The sequence below is a fragment of the Macaca thibetana genome, chromosome 15 (genome assembly GCF_024542745.1).
Source record: "Macaca thibetana thibetana isolate TM-01 chromosome 15, ASM2454274v1, whole genome shotgun sequence".
Classification (NCBI taxonomy): Eukaryota; Metazoa; Chordata; class Mammalia; order Primates; family Cercopithecidae; genus Macaca; species Macaca thibetana.
Window position 1 is genome coordinate 84,597,440 of NC_065592.1, and position 20,293 is coordinate 84,617,732.

At 40.5% G+C, this 20,293-nt stretch overlaps 1 protein-coding gene across 2 annotated transcripts in view; it reads left to right on the forward strand.

The window, feature by feature from the left end:
* The window catches only part of GDA (guanine deaminase), a 114,035-nt gene that overhangs the window by 69,820 nt on the left and 23,922 nt on the right, over positions 1-20,293 (forward strand). For both annotated transcript variants that reach the window (XM_050760914.1, XM_050760915.1), the window contains exons 4-9: positions 3,469-3,556; positions 5,423-5,528; positions 10,647-10,674; positions 14,599-14,706; positions 16,776-16,883; positions 19,039-19,136. In XM_050760914.1, coding sequence (XP_050616871.1) covers positions 3,469-3,556; positions 5,423-5,528; positions 10,647-10,674; positions 14,599-14,706; positions 16,776-16,883; positions 19,039-19,136 — 536 coding nt within the window. The remainder of the gene's footprint in view (positions 1-3,468; positions 3,557-5,422; positions 5,529-10,646; positions 10,675-14,598; positions 14,707-16,775; positions 16,884-19,038; positions 19,137-20,293) is intronic.

Consider the following 20,293-nt stretch of genomic DNA (forward strand, 5'->3'; position numbering starts at 1 on the left):
CATGCCTGTAATTCCAACAACTTTGGGAGTCTGAGGCAAGAGGATCACTTGGGGTCATGAATTCAAGACCGGCCTGGGTAACATAGCAAGGGCTTGTCTTAAAAAAAAAAAAATAGCGCTGGGCACGGTGGCTCAAGCCTGTAATCCCAGCACTTTGGGAGGCTGAGACGGGCAGATCACGAGGTCAGGAGATCGAGACCATCCTGGCTAACACGGTGAAACCCCCTCTCTACTAAAAAATACAAAAAACTAGCCGGGCGAGGTGGCGGGTGCCTGTAGTCCCAGCTACTCGGGAGGCTGAGGCAGGAGAACGGCGTAAACCCGGGAGGCAGAGCTTGCAGTGAGCTGAGATCGGGCCACTGCACTCCAGCCTGGGCGACAGAGCGAGACTCCATCTCAAAACAAACAAACAAACAAACAAAAAATAGCTAGGCATGGTGGCATGCATCTGTAGTCCCAGCTACTCGGGAGGCTGAGGTGGAAGGCTCTCTCGAGCCCAAGAATTCAAGGCTACAGTGAGCTGTGATGTGTGACGGCACCACTGCACTCCAGAGCAAGACCCTGTCTCAAGAAACAAAACCTAAAATAACAACAACAACAAAATGCAACACACTGAATCTTGTTAGAGGCTACTGTCCAAGGTACGGCACGTTCCTTTCTATTATCCTAACTCCAAACTCTCTCAATGCTGCAGACACTTGAGCTTCTGATGTCAAGAAAACCCTCTTTTTTCACAAAGGAGGAAACATGGAATGTAAGCAACTTTCTCAAGGTCCCATAGCTAATAACAGGCAAAACATAAGCAAGAGCCACCATCTGGAGGGTTTTCCTCTGCACTTTAAAAGCTTCTGCTAAAGATATGCCCCAAAGTACTCAATCCGCTAGTCCTTTTCCCAAGTGCTCAGACAGGTCAGGCAATATCAATTCCATTTTCTTTCTTGAGGATCTTTTCACCTCCTCCCATTCCTTTGTTTCTAGCCAGCATTCTCTCTGGCACTACTGTAATCTTGGTATTCTCTTTGCCTCTTTCTTGCCTTTAATGCCCACTCCCTGGATCCAGGAATTACTTTTCTTTGGATTACTTTCGCGTTTTACTAAAAGACAGTTTCTAAAAACTTCCTAAGAAAGAGTTCATGGAGAGCAACATTTTCAAGTCATTCAGTACCTAATCATATTTCTATGCTACCTTCACACTTGATTGATAATTTACCGGGGTATAAAATTGTATGTTAAAAAATAACTCCTGGCCGGGCGTGGTGGCTCAAGCCTGTAATCCCAGCACTTTGGGGGCCGAGACGGGTGGATCACGAGGTCAGGAGATCGAGACCATCCTGGCTAACACGGTGAAACTCCATCTTTACTAAAAAAATACAAAAAACTAGACGGGCGTGGTGGCAGACGCCTGTAGTCCCAGCTACTCGGGAGGTGGAGGCAGGAGAATGGTGTAAACCTGGGAGGCGGAGCTTGCAGTGAGCCGAGATCCGGCCACTGCACTCCAGCCTGGGCGACAGAGTGAGACTCCTTCTCAAAAAAAAAAAAAAAAAAAAAAAAAAACAAAAAAAAACTCCTATTATGACAAACAACTTATATGTACTTGTGGGAAACCTCCTTTTGAATTGCTAGAACATGAGCATTGCGTTTTTTTGCAAGTAGTTAAGTGTCTGTGTGTCACTGTGGCCCTTAGAAAATTTTCTAAAGTACTTAGAAAATAGAAAACTATATAATAGAGTGTGTTCTATTTTCTAAGTACTTTGATTATTTACTTAGGATTTTTGGTTACAGAATGATATATATGAGTTGAATATGAAGGCATTGTTCTGCTTCCAGCATTGTTAGTGAGAAATCCAATGTCGTTGTGAGGCCTGTCATTGATCTGTGACCAGTTCTTTTTTTCCTAGAGTTTTTAGCATCTTTTCTATACTTACAGACTTAATATCTCAAAATTATATGCCTTACTTTGGGTTCTCTTTTTATTCCCTGTGCTGATAATTCTATGAGGATTTTAATTTTAGAGATGAGCGTATTTTTCATATTTTTTCCCTTCCATTTATTAAAAAAAAATTTAGACTTCTTATTCTAAACGTCAGACTGCCTAGATTGAGCCTAATTTTCTTATGTTCTCACCTTTGATTTTCATCTTTTCCTTTTCCTGAGCAATTCTCTTATAATTTATCCTACAACCCTCCTACTGGCTTCCACGTTTCATTTATAATATTTTTACTTTTGGAGAGCTCCTGCTTTCTGATTTTCATAGCATTCTGTTCTTGTTTTGTGGGTGCAATAGTGTCTTTTATTTCTTTGAGGATGTGAGTCATAGTTGTTTTCTTTTAACTGAGTTTTCTTCTGACCTTATAGATTATGTTTCCTCTAAGATTTTTTCCAGATTCTTTCTCCTCCTCCTTATCTTTTTGATAATAGATTCCCTCCAATGCCTATCAAATCCTGGACATACATTCATACTGTGATGCTGTAAGGTGCTGACTGGAATATCTGGGTGGAGGTAGCACTTGTTGATGGTAACTTCATTATAGGATGAGTAGTGAAGGCAGTGAATTTGGGTCCCAAATGTCATTGTGAAGACATCCTTCTTTTAGAGTCATTCATTTTCTCTAGAAAAGAATCCTCTAGTCCCCTGCCAGGAGTTGTGGGAGTAGTACATGTGGTACTCTGAGGAAAATGACTGAGTGCCCTTGAGGTTGGCCAGATTTTCACTTAAACCTCTGCTTTACCTTCTCTTTTGGGGCTTGTAACCTCTAAATACTATCCAGGTTCTATAAAGAGTAAATCTCTCCTACAAGGAAGAGGTTAAGGGTGGTTGGCTGATTTCAACAAGGTTCCTGCCAGTGTTCAATCATACCCACACAAACTTCCACCCAATCCCCTGCTAAAACCCACACACTTCTCTCCTTCTTTCCAAGTTGCTTCCAGGTTCTTGTCCATGTTTTTTGTCTTCTGAGAAGATGATGAAATATTTTCTCTGCTCATGCCTCTCCTCTCATGTTCTTCTTGTGGGTTAATAACGTTTTTACTCCTTTACTGTTATGTTAGTTGTAATTTGCAAAGGAAAGGAGGTATATGTGATCAACCTTGCAGGTTGAGCTAAAAGTCTGGCTGAATATTTTTATTCTGTAGTAGAAGAAAAATCTTATTTATGTACTCCCAGATGCAATAAAATTTGGATATCCTTAAACAATCCTAAGAAAGAAGGAATTCATTAGTATCACATTTTAATGAATTCTGAAGCACAGAACTGTGAATCCAGAAAATATCAGAAGTATCAGCTTCTCTTCCAGCTAACTTTTGAAATATAAATACTTTTTGCCATTTACCTAACTACTCGACATCAAGATGGCATACCTTTAAATAAAAACATTTTAAAATTAAAAACTAAAATTCTGTTTTCCTCTGGATGTATCATGTGACTTTTCTGAGCACACGTGATTCATGGTTTTTGTGATTTATTTTTAGAGGAGAACACTAAAGAATGGAACAACCACAGCTTGTTACTTTGGAACACTTCACACTGACTCATCTCTGCTCCTTGCTGAAATTACAGGTGAGCAAATGAAAGCATGATTTATGGGCACATCAAGCAAAGACAGCCAGACCATCGTGGCAAACAACTTACATGTCCTTGTGGGCAGATCTGCCTTTTAATTGCTAGAACATGAGCATTACATTCTTTTGCAAGTAATTAAGTGTCTGTGTGTCACTGTGGCCCTTAGAAAATTTTCTGAAGTACTTAGAAAATAGAAAACTGTATCATAGAGTGTGTTCTATTTTCTAAGTACTCTGATTATTTACTTACAATTTTTGGTTACGGAATGATATATATGAGTCTGAATTTTGTGTATTAATTTAGGGCTTCTTAGGGAAACTTGACTAATTCTAGCTGTGGTAATAGTTTCTTACATCAGCAGATACATGGTGGCTGTTGGTAGAGCTGTTGACTAGAGTCAGGGCACTGTGCTAGATGCTGGGAACACAACGAGATAAAAAATAGTCTGTGCCCTTGAGGAGCCAGACAGAATACCTACACACATTGATTACTAACCTTAGTAACCTCTGTTACTAGACGTCTAGCATTGTGCAAAGCACTCTGTAAGGATTAGTTCAGCAGCAAACAGCCTTCTGAGGTGGTTACTGATGTCCTCATGTTACAGATGGTTAGACTGACGCTCAGAGAGGGTCAGTGACATGCCCAGGGTTGCACAGCTAGTAAGAAGAGCTGATTCTGGATTTAGGTTGATGAGTCCAAAACTTGCAACCGGCACAGTGCCTGGCACATAGCAGATGCTCAGTAAATACTGTTGGCTGATACACTGATGCCACTGTTTGCTTATGCAAAAGACCTAATGGGTGACTCTGAAAATAGATACTACAGTTTTCAGAGAAGGCAAAGAAAACCCAGAACTAGGACACCTAGGAAGACTTTATGAAAGGGGCCTTTAAACTGGGCTTTGATGTAAAGACAACATGAGGAGAGGACAAACTCCGGATAGGAGAAATGACGTGGACACAGGTATGGGAACAGGAGTGTCAATAGTGGATGCAAGGACCACAGTAGTTTAATGGGAGGAGTGGATTCATCGCCTGGGGGCGGTGGGAGAAGAAGGTAGGCAGATGGGAGGGCTCAGATTGTGGAAGAGCTCAAATACGCACCAAAGACCCAAAACAGGTTCTGAGTCTAGGTGTGAGTGATGTGATGAAAGTGGTATTTTAAGGAAGATTAATCTAATGGCCAGTTATTAAAATGAATTGCAGGGTAAGGAGAGAGGCAGAAAGGTTGTTGAAAATCTCTTTATGACAGACATGGAGACACTGTAAAAACAATTACCATTGTCCCATATAGCCTCAACTTCTTACTGTAATCCCAGCACTTTGGGAGGCCAAGGTGGGTGGATCATGAGGTCGGGAGAAACCATCCTGGCCAACATGGTGAAACCCTGTCTCTACTAAAAATAAAAAAATTAGCTGGGCGTGATGGTGCATGCCTGTAATCCCAGCTACTCAGGAGGCTGAGGCAGGAGAATCACTTGAACCGGGGAGTTGGAGGTTGCAATGAGCTGAGATCGCGCCACTGCACTCCAGCCTGATGACAGAGCGAGTGAGACTCCGTCTCAAAAACAAAACAAACAAACAAACAAAACAAACAAAAAAACCCCACCTGACAGCCTGAGAATGGGGATGGGGGAGGTAATGGGTTAATTAAAGGTAATGGGTAATGGGTTAAATGGTTTTACTGTTTACTGGAGTTTGTGGTGGTTATTGTTCTTAAGTGGTGTGATGGTGGATGATCTTTTACATTTTCATTCATGTTTTCCATAATGATTTTGATTTAAAACTGATTGTTAAAAGCTTAGAAAAAGTACTGTTTCAGAAACAAACATGCCTTCATATTCTTTTTGTGTATGCTTTACAGATAAATTTGGACAGCGGGCATTTGTGGGCAAAGTTTGCATGGATTTGAATGACCCTTTTCCAGAATACAGGGAGACCACTGAGGAATCGATCAAGGAAACCGAGAGGTAAAAAGCCTATTTGTCTTGATTTGTCTTACAGGTTAGTTCTTGTGCTGCATTGATGGAGTTATAGATGGGAAAAGGAAACAGGATACTGTTATCACCCATTTGGGATGTGCACATACTCAGAATGCTTTGTTTAATGCAATGAGTCAGCTAGTCTACGGTGAATTTGATCAAACACTTGATAATCATTAATGATTCACAAAGAGCTTTCCTTTATAGTGCCACACTTGATCCTCATAGAAATCTCCATGAAGCATCTGTCTTTTATGATAAGAAAACTGAGTCTGACATAGGCTAAGAGGCTTGCTCACAGTCATACAGCTTTTAAGTAGTGGAGCCAGAATTCAAAACCAGGGCCTATGACTCTAAATTCAAAGTTCCTTTTTTTCTTTTCTGTTTTTTTTTTTTTTTTTTTTTTTTGAGACAGAGTCTCACTCTGTCACCCAGGCTGGAATGCAATGGCGCAATCTCAGCTCACTGAAACCTCCACCTCCTGTGTTCAAGAGATTCTCCTGCCTTAGCCTCCCGAGTAGCTGGGACTATAGGCGTGCACCATCGCACCCAACTAATTTTTGTATTTTTAGTAGAGACGGGATTTCACCAGGTTGGCCAGGCTGGTCTCGAACTCCTGACCTCAGGTGATCCACCTGCCTCAGCCACCCAAAGTGCTGGGATTACAGGCATGAGCCACCACGCCTGGCTCAAAGTTCTTTCTATCATGATATAGATCTCACCCCATATTCAATGTAAATAAAGAGAATAAAAGAGAAATAGAGGGTATGCAAGAATACTTGGTATAGCATATATTAATTTAAAAATGGTGATGGAAGTGAAGAATTATTTATGAAATAAAATATTATACAAGAAGTTAGGAAAAATGAGTTATATTTACAGGTTAATGAGACTTTCACTACAAAAGGATTTTTTAAAAAAGATACCAAAGTAATATATGTTTCCGTGGTACAGAACTTAGAGAAGCACAAAAAGGTACAAAGAAGATTTTTTTTTTTATGAAGCCACCAAAAGTTACATAATTGGGTATCTTGTATTGTTTTCTCAAGGTGGTATATGCATCCTTCACTACTATTTCATCCTACCTTGGGAACAGGAAAGTTGTTCTGGATGTATGCTGGAATGGCCGTAATATGCTAACGTAGGGAGCTAGAATATCCCCTCTCCACAAAGGTGACCTGAAAGAACATCTCTGCAAGCTGAAGCGCAGGCATACAGGAGGGAAGGTGTGGTTCCTTTTTCTGCTTTGGTTCCACATCTGTGCTCACAGGGAGTAAGGCCTCACTCTCCTACCGGTAATAAAGGCTCTGAGGATGTTCTGTGGTGACACAGGCTACAGAGAAACCATGGGAGGGAACAAGGCCCACTCTGCTGCTGCTGGCCATGGAGCTGGATTCCCAGAGGTCGTGGACAGCCTACTTTGGGAAGATTTCCACCGCAAAGAATAGGGTACCATATGCAGATAGAATCATAAAAGGTAAAGATGTGCAAGGGAAATGAACACATGTTTCCACATAAAGACTTGCAGGTAAATGTTCGTAGTGTCATTATTTATAGAAGACAAATGTGGAGCAGGTTCACTGAATACAGGTGTCAGTCCCAGGGGAGGACTCCAAACACCTCACCAATACTGCACACCACTTGCATGAGTCTAGTGAGGCAGCACACTTATATAACAAGTTAAGTGAAACAAGTTTATTATGCACAGATAGGTAGCAAGGGACAATAGAAGCTTAGGTGAACTGATCCTCCACGGCTCAGGAAAGTTGCTCAGGAGTCTCATATGTGCATGCCCCATGTCACATCATAGCTGAGGGACCCTGGGAGCATGCTCTCTCTACCTGTGGTTTTATACCCAGATGAAACTGGACTCACTGAGCTAAAACATTGCAAAACATCCTGTTCTAGGAGGAATGGGAACAGAGCCCAGGCTGTTCTGACCAGTTTCTCCATATCTCAGGGTGGTTGCATTTCCAGTACATTCTACAGTTATTCTGATAACTACAAGTAAGAAAAGGGGAAAAGCTGGGTCACCAAGGCCATATGGGAACTAGTCTTGCACCAAATAGTGGAAGCAACCAAAATTTTTTTTTTTTTTTTGAGATGGAGTCTCACTCTGTTGCCCAGGCTGGAGTGCAGTGGCGCGATCTCGGCTCACTGCAAGCTCTGTCTCCCGGGTTCATGCCATTCTCCTGCCTCAGCCTCCCGAGTAGCTGGGACTACAGGCGCCCACCACCACGCCCAGCTAATTTTTTTGTATTTTTAGTAGAAACGGGCTTTCACCACGTTAGTCAGGATGGTCTCAGTCTCCTGACCTCATGATCTGCCACCTCAGTCTCCCAAAGTGCTGGGATTACAGGCGTGAGCACCCAGCCAACAACCAAAATGTTTATAACTGGTGAATGGATAAACAAAATGTTGTATACAATGGAGTAATATTCAGCCATAAAAAGGAATGAAGTACTGATGCATACTACAACATGGGTGATTTTTAAAAACACACTGCTAAGACAAAGAAACCAAACACAAAAGGCCACATACTATATGATTCCATTTGTATGAAATATATAGAAAATGCAAATTCATAGAGACAGAACACCAACGATTGCCTGGGGCTGGAAGTAGGAATAACTATTAACTAAATGAGCCCAAGGAATCTAACTGGGGTGATGAGAATGTTCAAAAACTTGATTATGATAGTGGTTGTAAAACCCAATAAATCTACTAAACATCATGGGTTTGTGCACTTAAAACAGGTGAATTTTATGGTATGTAAATTATACTTCAATAGAAATAGTTTTTAAAAATAGGAGTATGTGGGTGAGATTGTGTTCATGTACATTTGTGTTTTCTAGTTCACATCCACTTTAGAGAAGAGTTGAGTAGAAAGTGATTAGATTTTTTAAAAAGAAGATTTTGTACAGAATAAATAGCTGTGAGCATATCTGCAGAGACTCCAGCTCTCTGTGATTTTCTCCTGTGGTACAGTAGAGCTTCTCTTGATGCTTCTAGTATTCTTCCCCTCACTTTTCTCCCTTAATCACGCATCATTGAAGCCAAAACCAAAAAGGCCTGAGAAGCTCAAGATGTATTAACACACTCTGTCGAATTAAAGTTGAAAGATGAATTAATGCACTGAGGCATTCTTCCCATTTGCCAAGGTCAGTGTATGGGTTTGTCCAACTTGCATGTCAGTATTATTTTTGTGTAACAAATTATATTTAAAGCCTCCAGGAACTTGCTATAGGAGTCGCAGGGTAAATCCTCTTGTAAAATGAAGTAAATAATTTACCCTCTCCCTACCCTTTATTATAGATCAGGGTTTCTCCTGTAGATTGGATTTGCTTTTAAGTACATATGGCTTGCTCATTAAATTACTTTTGGTTATTGGTCATACTATGGCTTGAGATTATGAATTTTCATTATGTTCTTTTTCATATAACATCAGGAGATTCTACTGACCATATAAATACTTTTCTTATATTTTAAAATGGCTTTTCTGTAGTACCTTAAGGATTTGGCAAGAAATTGTATCGTATTCTTTTTTTTTTTTTTTTTTTTTTTTTGAGATGGAGTCTCCTGTCGCCCAGGCTGGAGTGCAGTGGCACAGTCTCTGCTCACTGCAGCCTTCCCCTCCCAGGTTCAAATGATTATCATGCCTCAGCCTCCCTAGCAGCTGGGATTACAGGCCCCTGCCACCATGCCTGGCTAATTTTTATGTTTTTAGTAGAGATGAGGTTTTGCTACATTGGCCAGACTGGCCTCGAACTCCTGACCTCAAGTGAGCCGCCTGCCTCAGCCTCCCAAAGTGCTGAGGTTACAGGCGTGAGCCACTGCACCTGGCCAAAATGTAATTTTATTCTGTTCAACATCTAAGAGATACAGAAGAAAATGCTTTAGATATAAATCTTTCCCAAGACCAAATGTATTCTGATGCAAGTTTTAGAAGTTCAGCTTCTTTCTATTCCCCAGACCTCTTTCCTCTTAAAAGTGTCCTCTGAAAAGGGAGCAGAGGGGCTGCTTATATGCTCACAGAGAGGAGGAAGTACCCGCCTTCGTTTAGCATTGGCCTAGCCCAGCTCATCTATTAATCCATTTTTGTGGATAGTAAACCTTAATTCTCATTTTGTTCTGAAACAAAGAAATGCCGGAAGGCAGAAAACTGCAGCTGCCTAGCCAGGGCAGAAGGAGCCATTTCAATGTCTTTACAGTTGCCACCATCCCTGCAGGCATAAACTGGTGGGATCACTACCATCCCATTCCCCACGCACCTCACGACCACCTCTCGACTATTCCTTCTGTGTTACTCCAATGTTCATCCCCAAGAGAACGCTGCACTTGGAAATAAATGGTGATATTGTGGGAACAAGTAGCTTCCACTTTAGGAGAATTTGAAGTAAAGAGCTTCATGGCTTCTGAAAGCCTCCAGGTGCGTAGGACTTCATGACTCTAACATCCATAGAGCACAATATATTGCAACATTTCTCCAAACAGAGCTTGAGCTAATAGAACAGCTTGAGTGCTGTGGGAATATTTGAGAACAGCCCGACTGATGCTAGATGATAAGATTACATTTCCCTGTGATTTTGCACTCCATCTCTGGCTGCAAGTAAAAAAGCAGAGTAATTACTACTTGTTAATCTTTAATTAGTGGTGGTGGAACATGTGCAGCATTAGAAATGTTTGCATGAAAATCAGGATATGTAAGAATCATGTTTTTACCTTTTTAAGATGTTTATTTGAAAATGGCTGATTGCGGTGGCTCACGCCTGTAATCCCAGCACTTTGGGAGACCGAGGCAGGCGGATCACAAGGTCAGGAGATCGAGACCATCCTGGCTAACATGGTGAAACCCCATCTCTACTAAAAATACAAAAAATTAGCCGGGCATGGTAGCGGGCGCCCGTAGTCCCAGCTACTCGGGAGGCTGAGGCAGGAGAATGGCGTGAACCTGGGAGGCAGAGCTTGAAGTGAGCCAAGATCGCGCCACTGCACTCCAGCCTGGGTGACAAAGCCAGACTCTGTCTGAAAAAAAAAAAAAAAAGAAAAAGAAAAGAAAAAAAGAAAATGCTCAAGTTTTCTAACCCATTTGTTGCTTTATTTCAGATTTGTGTCAGAAATGCTTCAAAAGAACGTGAGTAACTTTGTTTAGAGCTCGCTTTTAGTTTGCCTTTGCATTAGCTGTAGGATTCATAAAGTTGCTTGATAGTGATTAGTCTGTGTGCGATTGGCTTATCCCATGCATGAAGAACTATTTACCTGGAGCCTGATGTGTCACTGTGGACTGTCACTGTCAGCTCAGTGAAGTCAGACGTTTTTAAAAAATTATCTTAAAATATTTAATTGACAAATAAAAATTGTATCCACTCAAGGTGTACAATGTGATGATTTAGATATATTTATACACTGTTTAATGATTATTAGAATAAAATTTATTAACACATCTATTCCCACACACGCTGTACACTAGATCCTCAGAACTTGTTCATGCTATAACTGAAAATTTCTACCCTTTGACCATCATCTTTGGCTAACACGGTGACCCCCATAAGCCAACAATCTCACTTTTGGGTGTATATCCAATCCCATTTTTGGGATTTTCTTGTGAGATGTGGTGGGTGTATATCCAATCCCACTTTTGACCCACATAAGTCAGCATGCTCTCCCACTTTTGGGTGTATATCCAAAAGATGCAAAATAAGCATCTTGAAAAGATGTCTGTACCTCTATGTTCATTGCAGCATCATTCAGAATAGCCAAGCTCTGGAAACAACTTAAGTGTCCGTAGACAGGTAAATAAAGAAAATGCAGTGTGTATGTCTATCTACAAACACAATGGAATATTATTCAACCATAAACAGGAAGGAAATCCTGCCATTTGTGACAATGTGGATGAACCTACAGCCCATTACAATAAGTGAAACAAGCTAGCCACAGAAAGACAATACTGCATGATACACTTATTTGTGAAATCTAAAAAAAGTCAAACTTACAGAAACAGAGGTCAGGCATTTTTTGCTTTCTTGGGGGCAGCTGTGTACCTGGCTCTCTGTGTTTTGTTTTAAATAAATTTTGAAATCATGAAATATTAACAATTTTAGTGGATGTGTTTAGATACCATTCACATATGTGCAAACATCAAGCTTGCTTTATTCTTAAAATTGTGTGTACTTTTCTTGGCTCCCAAGCCCCATGCCTACATGCAACAGAAAAACTAAATTTTGTCAGGCAGGTAAACTTCATCTTAAGTTCACTAAGCTTTTAGTTGATCCAATTTTCATTAGGACAGTCTCAGTCACTACCCAGGTTAGAGTTACCGTCTCAGGGTAGGTTTCCCTTCTTCAGTGGTTTTCCGTACCCTCCTCTGGGATCTTCTGATTTCACAGGATTGGTATCTGGCAAGCAGGGAGAGGGCTTGATGGGCATGGGCTGACTGGTGGCACCTGGAAGTTGGGGACTGCTTGGTGGCCACCTCAACATTGGCTCTGGCCACTTGTGCCCTTGGCCTGCTCTGCAACACAGGCAGTGTCCAGTCCTGATGCCCCTGCCACTGGCTGCCTTGGTCCCCATGTGTGTGACACCTCACATGGGCTGCAGGCATGCAGCAGGCACCCCCTATTGTGGTCCCCTGGTGTTGGTGAGCCTATGGAGACAATGCTATTTCCTGTCTCCACCCCAACAGGCTGCACATGGCTCCATCAAGCAATCTCTTAGATTGGCAAGCCTGACCCTTCCTTGATCATCTTTTGAGGCCTGATTGGAAATCATAAGAAATCTCAAAATTTCTTTCCATCTAACCTTGAGAGATTTAGATGAAACTTTGTAGATCCTTATCCTCACCACCCTTCTATGAGTCCTTCTCTCCTGCCTGGCCACTCGCCTCAGGTGGCACCAGAGCCAGTCCAACAACTGAATAGTTCTCAGGAAGGCTGTAACCAGCACACCTGCACAAGATGTATTCCCGAAAGGGAACTGGCTATCACTGCACTTTTAGTCTCCCCAGCATTCTTTTAAAACTTCAGCCTCCACTTCTCTTCATAAAGACTACCCAGTCTAGCCTTCATCAGAGCCTTAATGTGGCAGCAGAGGAGTATCTGTCATTTGGGATAGGATCTTTTGTTGAAATTGGGTGCTGAAGAATATACCCTCCTTTATTCTCCACTTTGAGCTGTTATCATGAAACCCAGTACTTCCATCGACTGTTAGAATGAGGGAGTGCTCCCAAAAATGAAGACATAAAATCATCTTGCTGTATGATATGCATTTTGGGGTACCCTTCACATTCATGATCTCCATAGTTCCCTTTTTTTAAAAAAAAACTTTTAAGTTCAGAGGTACATGTGCAGGTTTGTTTACAAAAGTAAATGTGTGTCATGGGGATTTGTTGTGCAGATTATTTCGTCACCCAAGTATTAAGCCTACTACCCATTAGTTATTTTTCCTGATGCTCTCCATCTTTCCATCCTCCACCCTCCGATAGGCCCCACTGTTTGTTGTTCCCCTCTATGGGTCCATGTGTTCTCATCATTTAGCTCCCACTTATAAGTGAGAACATGCAGTATTTGACTTTCCCTTCCTGCATTAGTTTGCTAAGAATAATGGCATTCAGCTTCATCCATGTCCCTGCAAAGGGCATGATCTCATTCTCTTTTTATGGCTGCATAGTATTCCATGGTGTATATATACCATATTTTCTTTATCCAGTCTATCATTGATGGGCATTTAGGTTGATTCCATGCCTTTGCTATTGTGAATAGTGCTACAGTGAGCATATGTGTGCATGTGTCTTTATAACAGAATGATTTATTTCCCTTTGGGTATATACCCAGTAATGAGATTGTTGGGTCAAATGGTATTTCTGTCTCTAGGTCTTTGTGGAATCACCACATTGTCTTTCACAATGGTTGAACTAATTTACACTCCTAATTTAAGCATTTCTTTTTCTACCCTCAACAGCTCTATAGGCTAGAGTGCATTTCATTTGCAAGCTCTGCCTCCACGCCATTCTCCTGCCTCACCTCCCGAGTAGCCGGGACTAGCATCGCCTGGCTAGTTTTTGTATTTTTTAGTAGAGACGGGGTTTTTGTTAGACCAGGATGGTCTCAAACTAGACCTCGTGATCCGCCCGACTCGGCCTCCCATAGTGCTGGGATTACAGGCTTTTGACTTTTTAATAATAGCCATTCTGACTGGTATGAGATGGTATCTTATTGCAGTTTTGATTTGCATTTCTCTAATTATCAGTGATGTTGAGCTTTTTTTTCACATGATTGTTGGCTGCATCAATCATATGAAAAACAGTGAAAAGTGTCTGTTCATATGCTTTGCCCACTTTTTAATAGGGTTGTTTTTTTCTCATAAATTTGTCTAAGTTCCTTATAGATGATGGATATTAATTAGACTTTTGTCAGATGCATAGTTTGCAAAAACTTTCTCCCATTCTGTTGGTTGTCTGTTTACTCTGTTGGCGATTTTACTTGCTGTGCAGAAACTCTTTAGTTTAATTACATCCCATATATCAATTTTTGATTCTCTTGCAATTGCTTTTGGTATCTTTGTCATGAAACATTTTCCCATGCCTATGTCCTGAATGGTATTGCCAAGTTGTCTTCCAAGGTTGTTTTTTTTTTTTTTTTTCTTTTTTTTTTCTTTTTTTTTTTTTTTAGACCGAGTTTCTCTCTTGTTGCCTAGACTGGAGTGCAATGGCGCAATCTCGGCTCACTACAACCTCCGCCTTCCAGGTTCAAGCAATTATCTTGCCTTAGCCTCCTGAGTAGCTGGAATTACAGGCATGCACCACCACGCCCAGCTAATTTTGTATTTTTTGGTAGAGACAGGGTTTCCCCATGTTAGTCAGGCTGGTCTCGAACTCCCGACCTCAGGTGATCCGCCTGCCTTCGCCTCTCAAAGTGCTGAGATTACAGGTGTGAGCCACCGTGCCCGGCCCTTCCAGGGTTTTTATAGTTTTCATTTTAACATTTAAGTCTTTAATCCATCTTGAGTTAATTTTGGTATATGGCGTAACGAAGAGGTATCAATTGTTTTTAATTATCTCCAGTATTCTAGAGTGAAGCCCATAGTGACACCACGTTTTTCCCTCTCCTGCTCTGAGACTTTGATGGGTGAACTCGGCAGCATTGCTAAAACCCGTGATTTGCACATTCAGGTGGGTATTCTTCTTCTCTTTATGCCTCTATGCAGACCTGCAAGATTTCTTAGCACCCTTAAATTGTCATCTCCAATAATCTATAGTTCTTTTACTGAGTAATCTCTAATTCTTCAACTGAGATTTCCTAGAGTCACAGCATAACAGGAGAGAAAGGACCTCTGTAGATACCACCTAATCCAATTCTCTGCTTTTGCAGATAAGAAACCCGAAGTTCCTTATACCCTCAAAGTTTTCTGATCAGTCTTCTAAAGACAAGAAAATCTTTATAAGTAATGGCAAGATCAATAACAGACTGTTATCTATTGTCCATAAGATACATTTAATGCATTTATTTCTTCTCTTTTACTTGATACTTTCTCAGTGTGCTCTGTACCTTCATTCTTAGAGAAACCAGCTATTATTTGAAAAACAAAAATAACCTAATTTCCACCTTACAAAATAGCATTTAAAACCCCTTTTGTTCTGAGTTTCTTAATTTAAAATCAGAACAAAAAAGTGTACCTTACTTTGTCATTAAGTTGTTGCAATTTAGGAATAAAACACTTTTTAAAACTTATATCTGGGTTAAAATTGAGAGTTCCCCTTCTCCCATCCAAGCTTAATTACATCCTGTACTAAAATTTCTCCTCTTAGGAGTTGATGGTCTTATAAGAAAGGTCAGATCAGGGCAGAGAAAACACATTCATTCTTTACCATTTATAGACTGGTGTTTCTTTGGTTTTTGCTTCCCAAATCTATTTTCTTAGGAACCATTAACTGCTCTCACCTTCCCTATTATTATTATTATTTGCAGCCTATAATATTTGAATTTTTAATTCAGTCCCACACATTTCTCTCCTGGAGATAAAATTCAAAACTTATCTGATGCTTCTGCTTTGCAAACAAAATGCTTCTGTCGCTGACAAAATAAAATACAATGAACATTTAGAAATACATGAAAAATAAGATGAGAAGAACACACAACAAAATCAAGTTTATCCTTGCCAGACAGATGCATGTGAATGTATGCACATTTACTCACATTTATCCAAATGACCCAAATCATCAGGTTGTCCTATCTTCTATTGCTGTCCACGCATTTCATCAGTGGTCTGGGATTTCCTCAAGGCCAGGGATGGAGTTCATTGTCTGGGTAAAACACCTGTTTTCAGAACACTGCTATTTTTTTCTTTTAAAAATTTAGTTATCCGTGTTCTACCTTGTGGAAAGAGAGAAACGGCATTGCCATTATTGGAAGTATTAATTATGCCCTCTTGGGTTTTGTGGTGCCCTACAGAAGGGTCTTAGGGGCCTTTTTCAGTGTGGGGGCGTATATAAGTGAACCCCACTGTTTGTTTTTTTATGAACACTGAGCTCTTTTCTTAAATGGCCAGCATGGCCAGGCATAATGGCTCATGCCTGTAATCCCAGCACTTTGGGAAGCTGAGGTCGGCAGATTACTTGAGGTCAGGAGTTTGAGACCAGGCTGGCCAACGTGGTGAAACCCCATCTCTGCTAAAAATACAAAATTAGCCCGGTATGGTGACACATGCCTATAATGCCAGCTACTTGGGAGGCTAAGACAGGAGACTCACTTGAACCTGGGAGGCAGAGGTTGCAGTGAGCGGAGATTGTGCCACTGCACTCCAGCCTGGGTGACAGAGCCAGACCCTATCTCAAAACAAAACAAAAAAAAGGTGAGCTCCAGAAGAGGCAGGTTGCTAGGCTCCTGACTATCTACAAGGAGGACTTCATATTTGTTCTAGCTGTAGGTTAGAATTTGGAAAGACTTTGTTGGAAAAATTTGCCTTGAGATTACACACACACATACACACCCACACTCACACACACACACACACACACACACACTACATGTTCGTGATATTCAGTTTCTTTGTCATATACATTATATTGTCTGTGATGTATATAATTGTTTCTAATAAAATGCGTGTGCAATCTTCATTGCCTTTCTATGTGGTCCCTTAAATATGCAAGTAGAAAACCATTCACACCATTTTGAGGTAGGAAGTGTAATTTCTAATGGTATTTTACAGAAGAAAAATGAAAACATTATTCTTTTCTTGTAGAGCCATATAAGTGAAACTCGTGATGAAGTTGAAGCTGTGAAAAACTTATACCCCAATTATAAAAACCACACAGATGTGTATGATAAAAACAATCTTTTGACAACTAAGGTAAGTTTTATATCATGACATAATCTGTTTAAAGGAGGGCATTATCTAAATTTTAAAATCTCAGTAGTAGTCTTCAGATTTCTGATATGAATACGTTTCTTTTAAAAAACGTTTTAAATTTTTAATTTTTGTGGGTACACAGAAGGTTTATATATCTGTGGGGTATATATGCATACATTTCTTAAACTAGAGTAAAGCCCAGAGAGAGAGTGTGTGTGTGTGTGTGTGTGTGTGTGTGTGTGTGTGTGTAGTTAAAAATGGGCCCGAAGTTTCATCTTAGTTAGTTAAATCTAAAGGCTTCGTTGAAGATGGGAATGTCATTTGGTCCAAGGACATTTTAACAGTATCTATTAGAATGTAAAAGTGCATTTCTTTGAGTCAGCAGATGCATTTCTAAGAATTCACTCTGTAAGTAATATGAATAGGGATGCTAATTATATATTAAAGTTTAAAAATTGTTATCGGTGGGGAATTAAATTACAGAGCATACGTAGGATTTTATCCAGCATTCACAAAGAAAGAGGTATACAGGCTTAAAAGGAAGAATGTTTGTGTAATATTATTTGATCTGTATGTACATATGTATAGATGCATGCTTACTTAGAAAAAAAACTGTCTGAAAGACATACATTATTAAAAATGACTCTTCCTGAGGGACAAAGCAGAAGGACTTTCTGCTTTTTATTTTTAAATACTCTGAGAGTGCTTTTAAAAAATGAGTATGCATTACTTCTATACTTAAAATTAATATGTGTAAAGAGACCTCATTACAATAATGTACTACTTGGCCTTGGCCTTCAATGAAATGTACAAACCATGTGGAGAGTTTACTGTAGCAAATAATTTCTTAGTGACTATGTGAATGGAGATATGACTATAACTGATTTAAAAGGTTAATACTCTGCATAAATCATGTAAAAGCTACACCATAGTTTTCATTCTTTACATATATTTCCATATGATTAATAAATTAACCTTTCATTTGCATGTTAATTTTATTTGCACAGAGATTGGGAAAGTTATATTTTAATAATAATTCTGTAGTCACTGGGCCAGGCGTGGTGGCTCATACCTTTAATACTAGCACTTTGGGAGGCCAAGGTGAGCAGATCACAAGGTCAGGAGATTGAGACCATCCTGGCTAACGTGGTGAAACCCCATCTTTACTAAAAATACAAAAAAAATAGCCAGGTGTGGTGGCAAGTACGTGTAGTCCCAGCTACTTGGGAAACTGAGGCAGGAGAAGAGCATGAACCCGGGAGGCGGAGCTTGCAGTGAGCCGAGATCGCGCCACTGCACTCCAGCCTGGGCGACAGAGCGAGACTCTGTCTCAAAAAAATAATAATAATTCTATAATCACTGAACCATGCCTCTCAAAGGAGAAAGCAAATTGGATACAGGTTTTGTACTGGGGGAAAAATAATTTTGAAAGAGTAAAGTCTTATTTAAGAAAATCTGCAAATAAATACTACCAAGGTTAAAAATTTAGAGAGGTCTCGTATGTGTGCAGTGCCTGCTTTCTTGGATCAATTTTACTTTCTGAATTAGTGATTAGAAGATGTTAAACCTCCTAGTTTTTATGAAAATATAAACACAGGTGAGTTAAAGTTTATTTAGTTGAAAATATCAAGGTCACTGGCACCTATATTGAAGCTAGGGGCAGAAATAAAGAACAGCGCTTTGTAGGATTACTCTCATGGCTTCCATGTACTGAGAAGGGACTTTTAGTTCTAAAAGAGTTTAAAATTGGAGCAAGCACAACCCTACCAGTCGCTCACCAGGGAAACTTAGAAAGAAAGTAACTTGACAGTCTTCTAAAGTAGAGATGAGAAAATCACGTTTCCTTCCATCTGGATGGATATTCGGTGCTAAAGATCACCTGGACCAAACCCTCATTACTTTATAGATCAACAAAAAGAACCTAAGTAAACGCCACAAATTTGCTGAGATTTTTGTAAGACAATGTGTTTACAGGCCTTTTCTGAGGTATAATTTGTACCCAGCCACTTTGTACATATAGATCATCATAAATGTTCTTGTAAAGATGCCTACAGTCAAGCTACAGCTTCGGTCTCTCTCTCAAATACCTTGTGAGTGAGCACCCACTTAATCATTTGTGAGCGGTGAACTCCACGTAGGGCACTCTTCTCTCCAGACAGTGATGGCACACGGCTGCTACCTCTCTGCAGAAGAACTGAATGTATTCCATGAACGAGGAGCGTCCATCGCACACTGTCCCAATTCTAATTTATCGTAAGTAGACAATCATTTTTGGTAGATTACGAATGGTTGGGTTGCAGATTAGCAGCCAAATGCCTTTGTTTCCTCTGTCATTCCTCCAGGATCTCTCCTCTATTCTGTGTTTGACAGGAACCAGATAGATAGACATTTACTTGTGCTGTTGAGGAGTAAAAGAGAACATGTGAGAGGACTTTTATCTCAGAGGACACATGTGAAGAGCACAGCATCTTCTGAAATCTGAGTTTGTACAAAAAAAGGACAATAGGGAATACAACATAAAAAATTTCTAGTGAAAGTACTGAAGGGAACCCATATGTCAGCCAGGAAATCCAGGAAGAGGGTAGTCACTCCCATTACTGTTTGTGCTGTAGTGTTAGAAGGAAATGCAGCAATACCAAAGCCAATACACTGTGATGTATGTTACTCTGTTGGACTTGACGGAATGCCAGCCCACACAGTCTAGCCCAGGAGGACCTTGTCCTATTATAATTCCCCAGAATACAGAGGTGTTATTTATTAACTGGTTCTTAACCTTTTGAAAGGTGATGGAGCCATAAACGAATAAAATGAAAGTTATTGGCTGTGCACAGTGGCTCACGTCTGTAATCCTAGCACTTTGGGAAGTGGAGGCAGGCAGATCACTTGAGGTCAGGAGTTCGAGACCAACCTGACCAACATAGTGAAACCCCATCAGTATTAAACATACAAAAATTAGCTGGGCGTGGTGGCAGGCACCTGTAATCCCAACTACTCAGGAGGCTGAGGCAAGAGAATCATTCGAACCCGGGAGGTGGAGGTTGCAGTGAGCCAAGATTGCACCCCCGCTCTCCAGCCTGGGTGACAGAGTGAGACTCTGTCTCAGAAAAATAAATAAGTTATAGCCTGTATTTTCAGGGGAAAAAAGCCCATGGATATTGCAAATGTTGTATCTAATTTCAGGGAATTCATAGATCTCATGATGCCAGTCCATGGATGCTAAGGTTAAAAACCCATGCTTGTGGGTGGTGATCTCAGAAAACACCTTCAGGGAAATAAAACAGGGAAGGGAAACAAGTCAGTAAAGATTGTATCATCAAGGAAGTTACCACTGTGGGCTCCCGGAGTTTAATCCTTCTATTTAATAGAAAACCCAGGGAACCAGTGTCCAAAACAGAACTCAAAGTTATCCT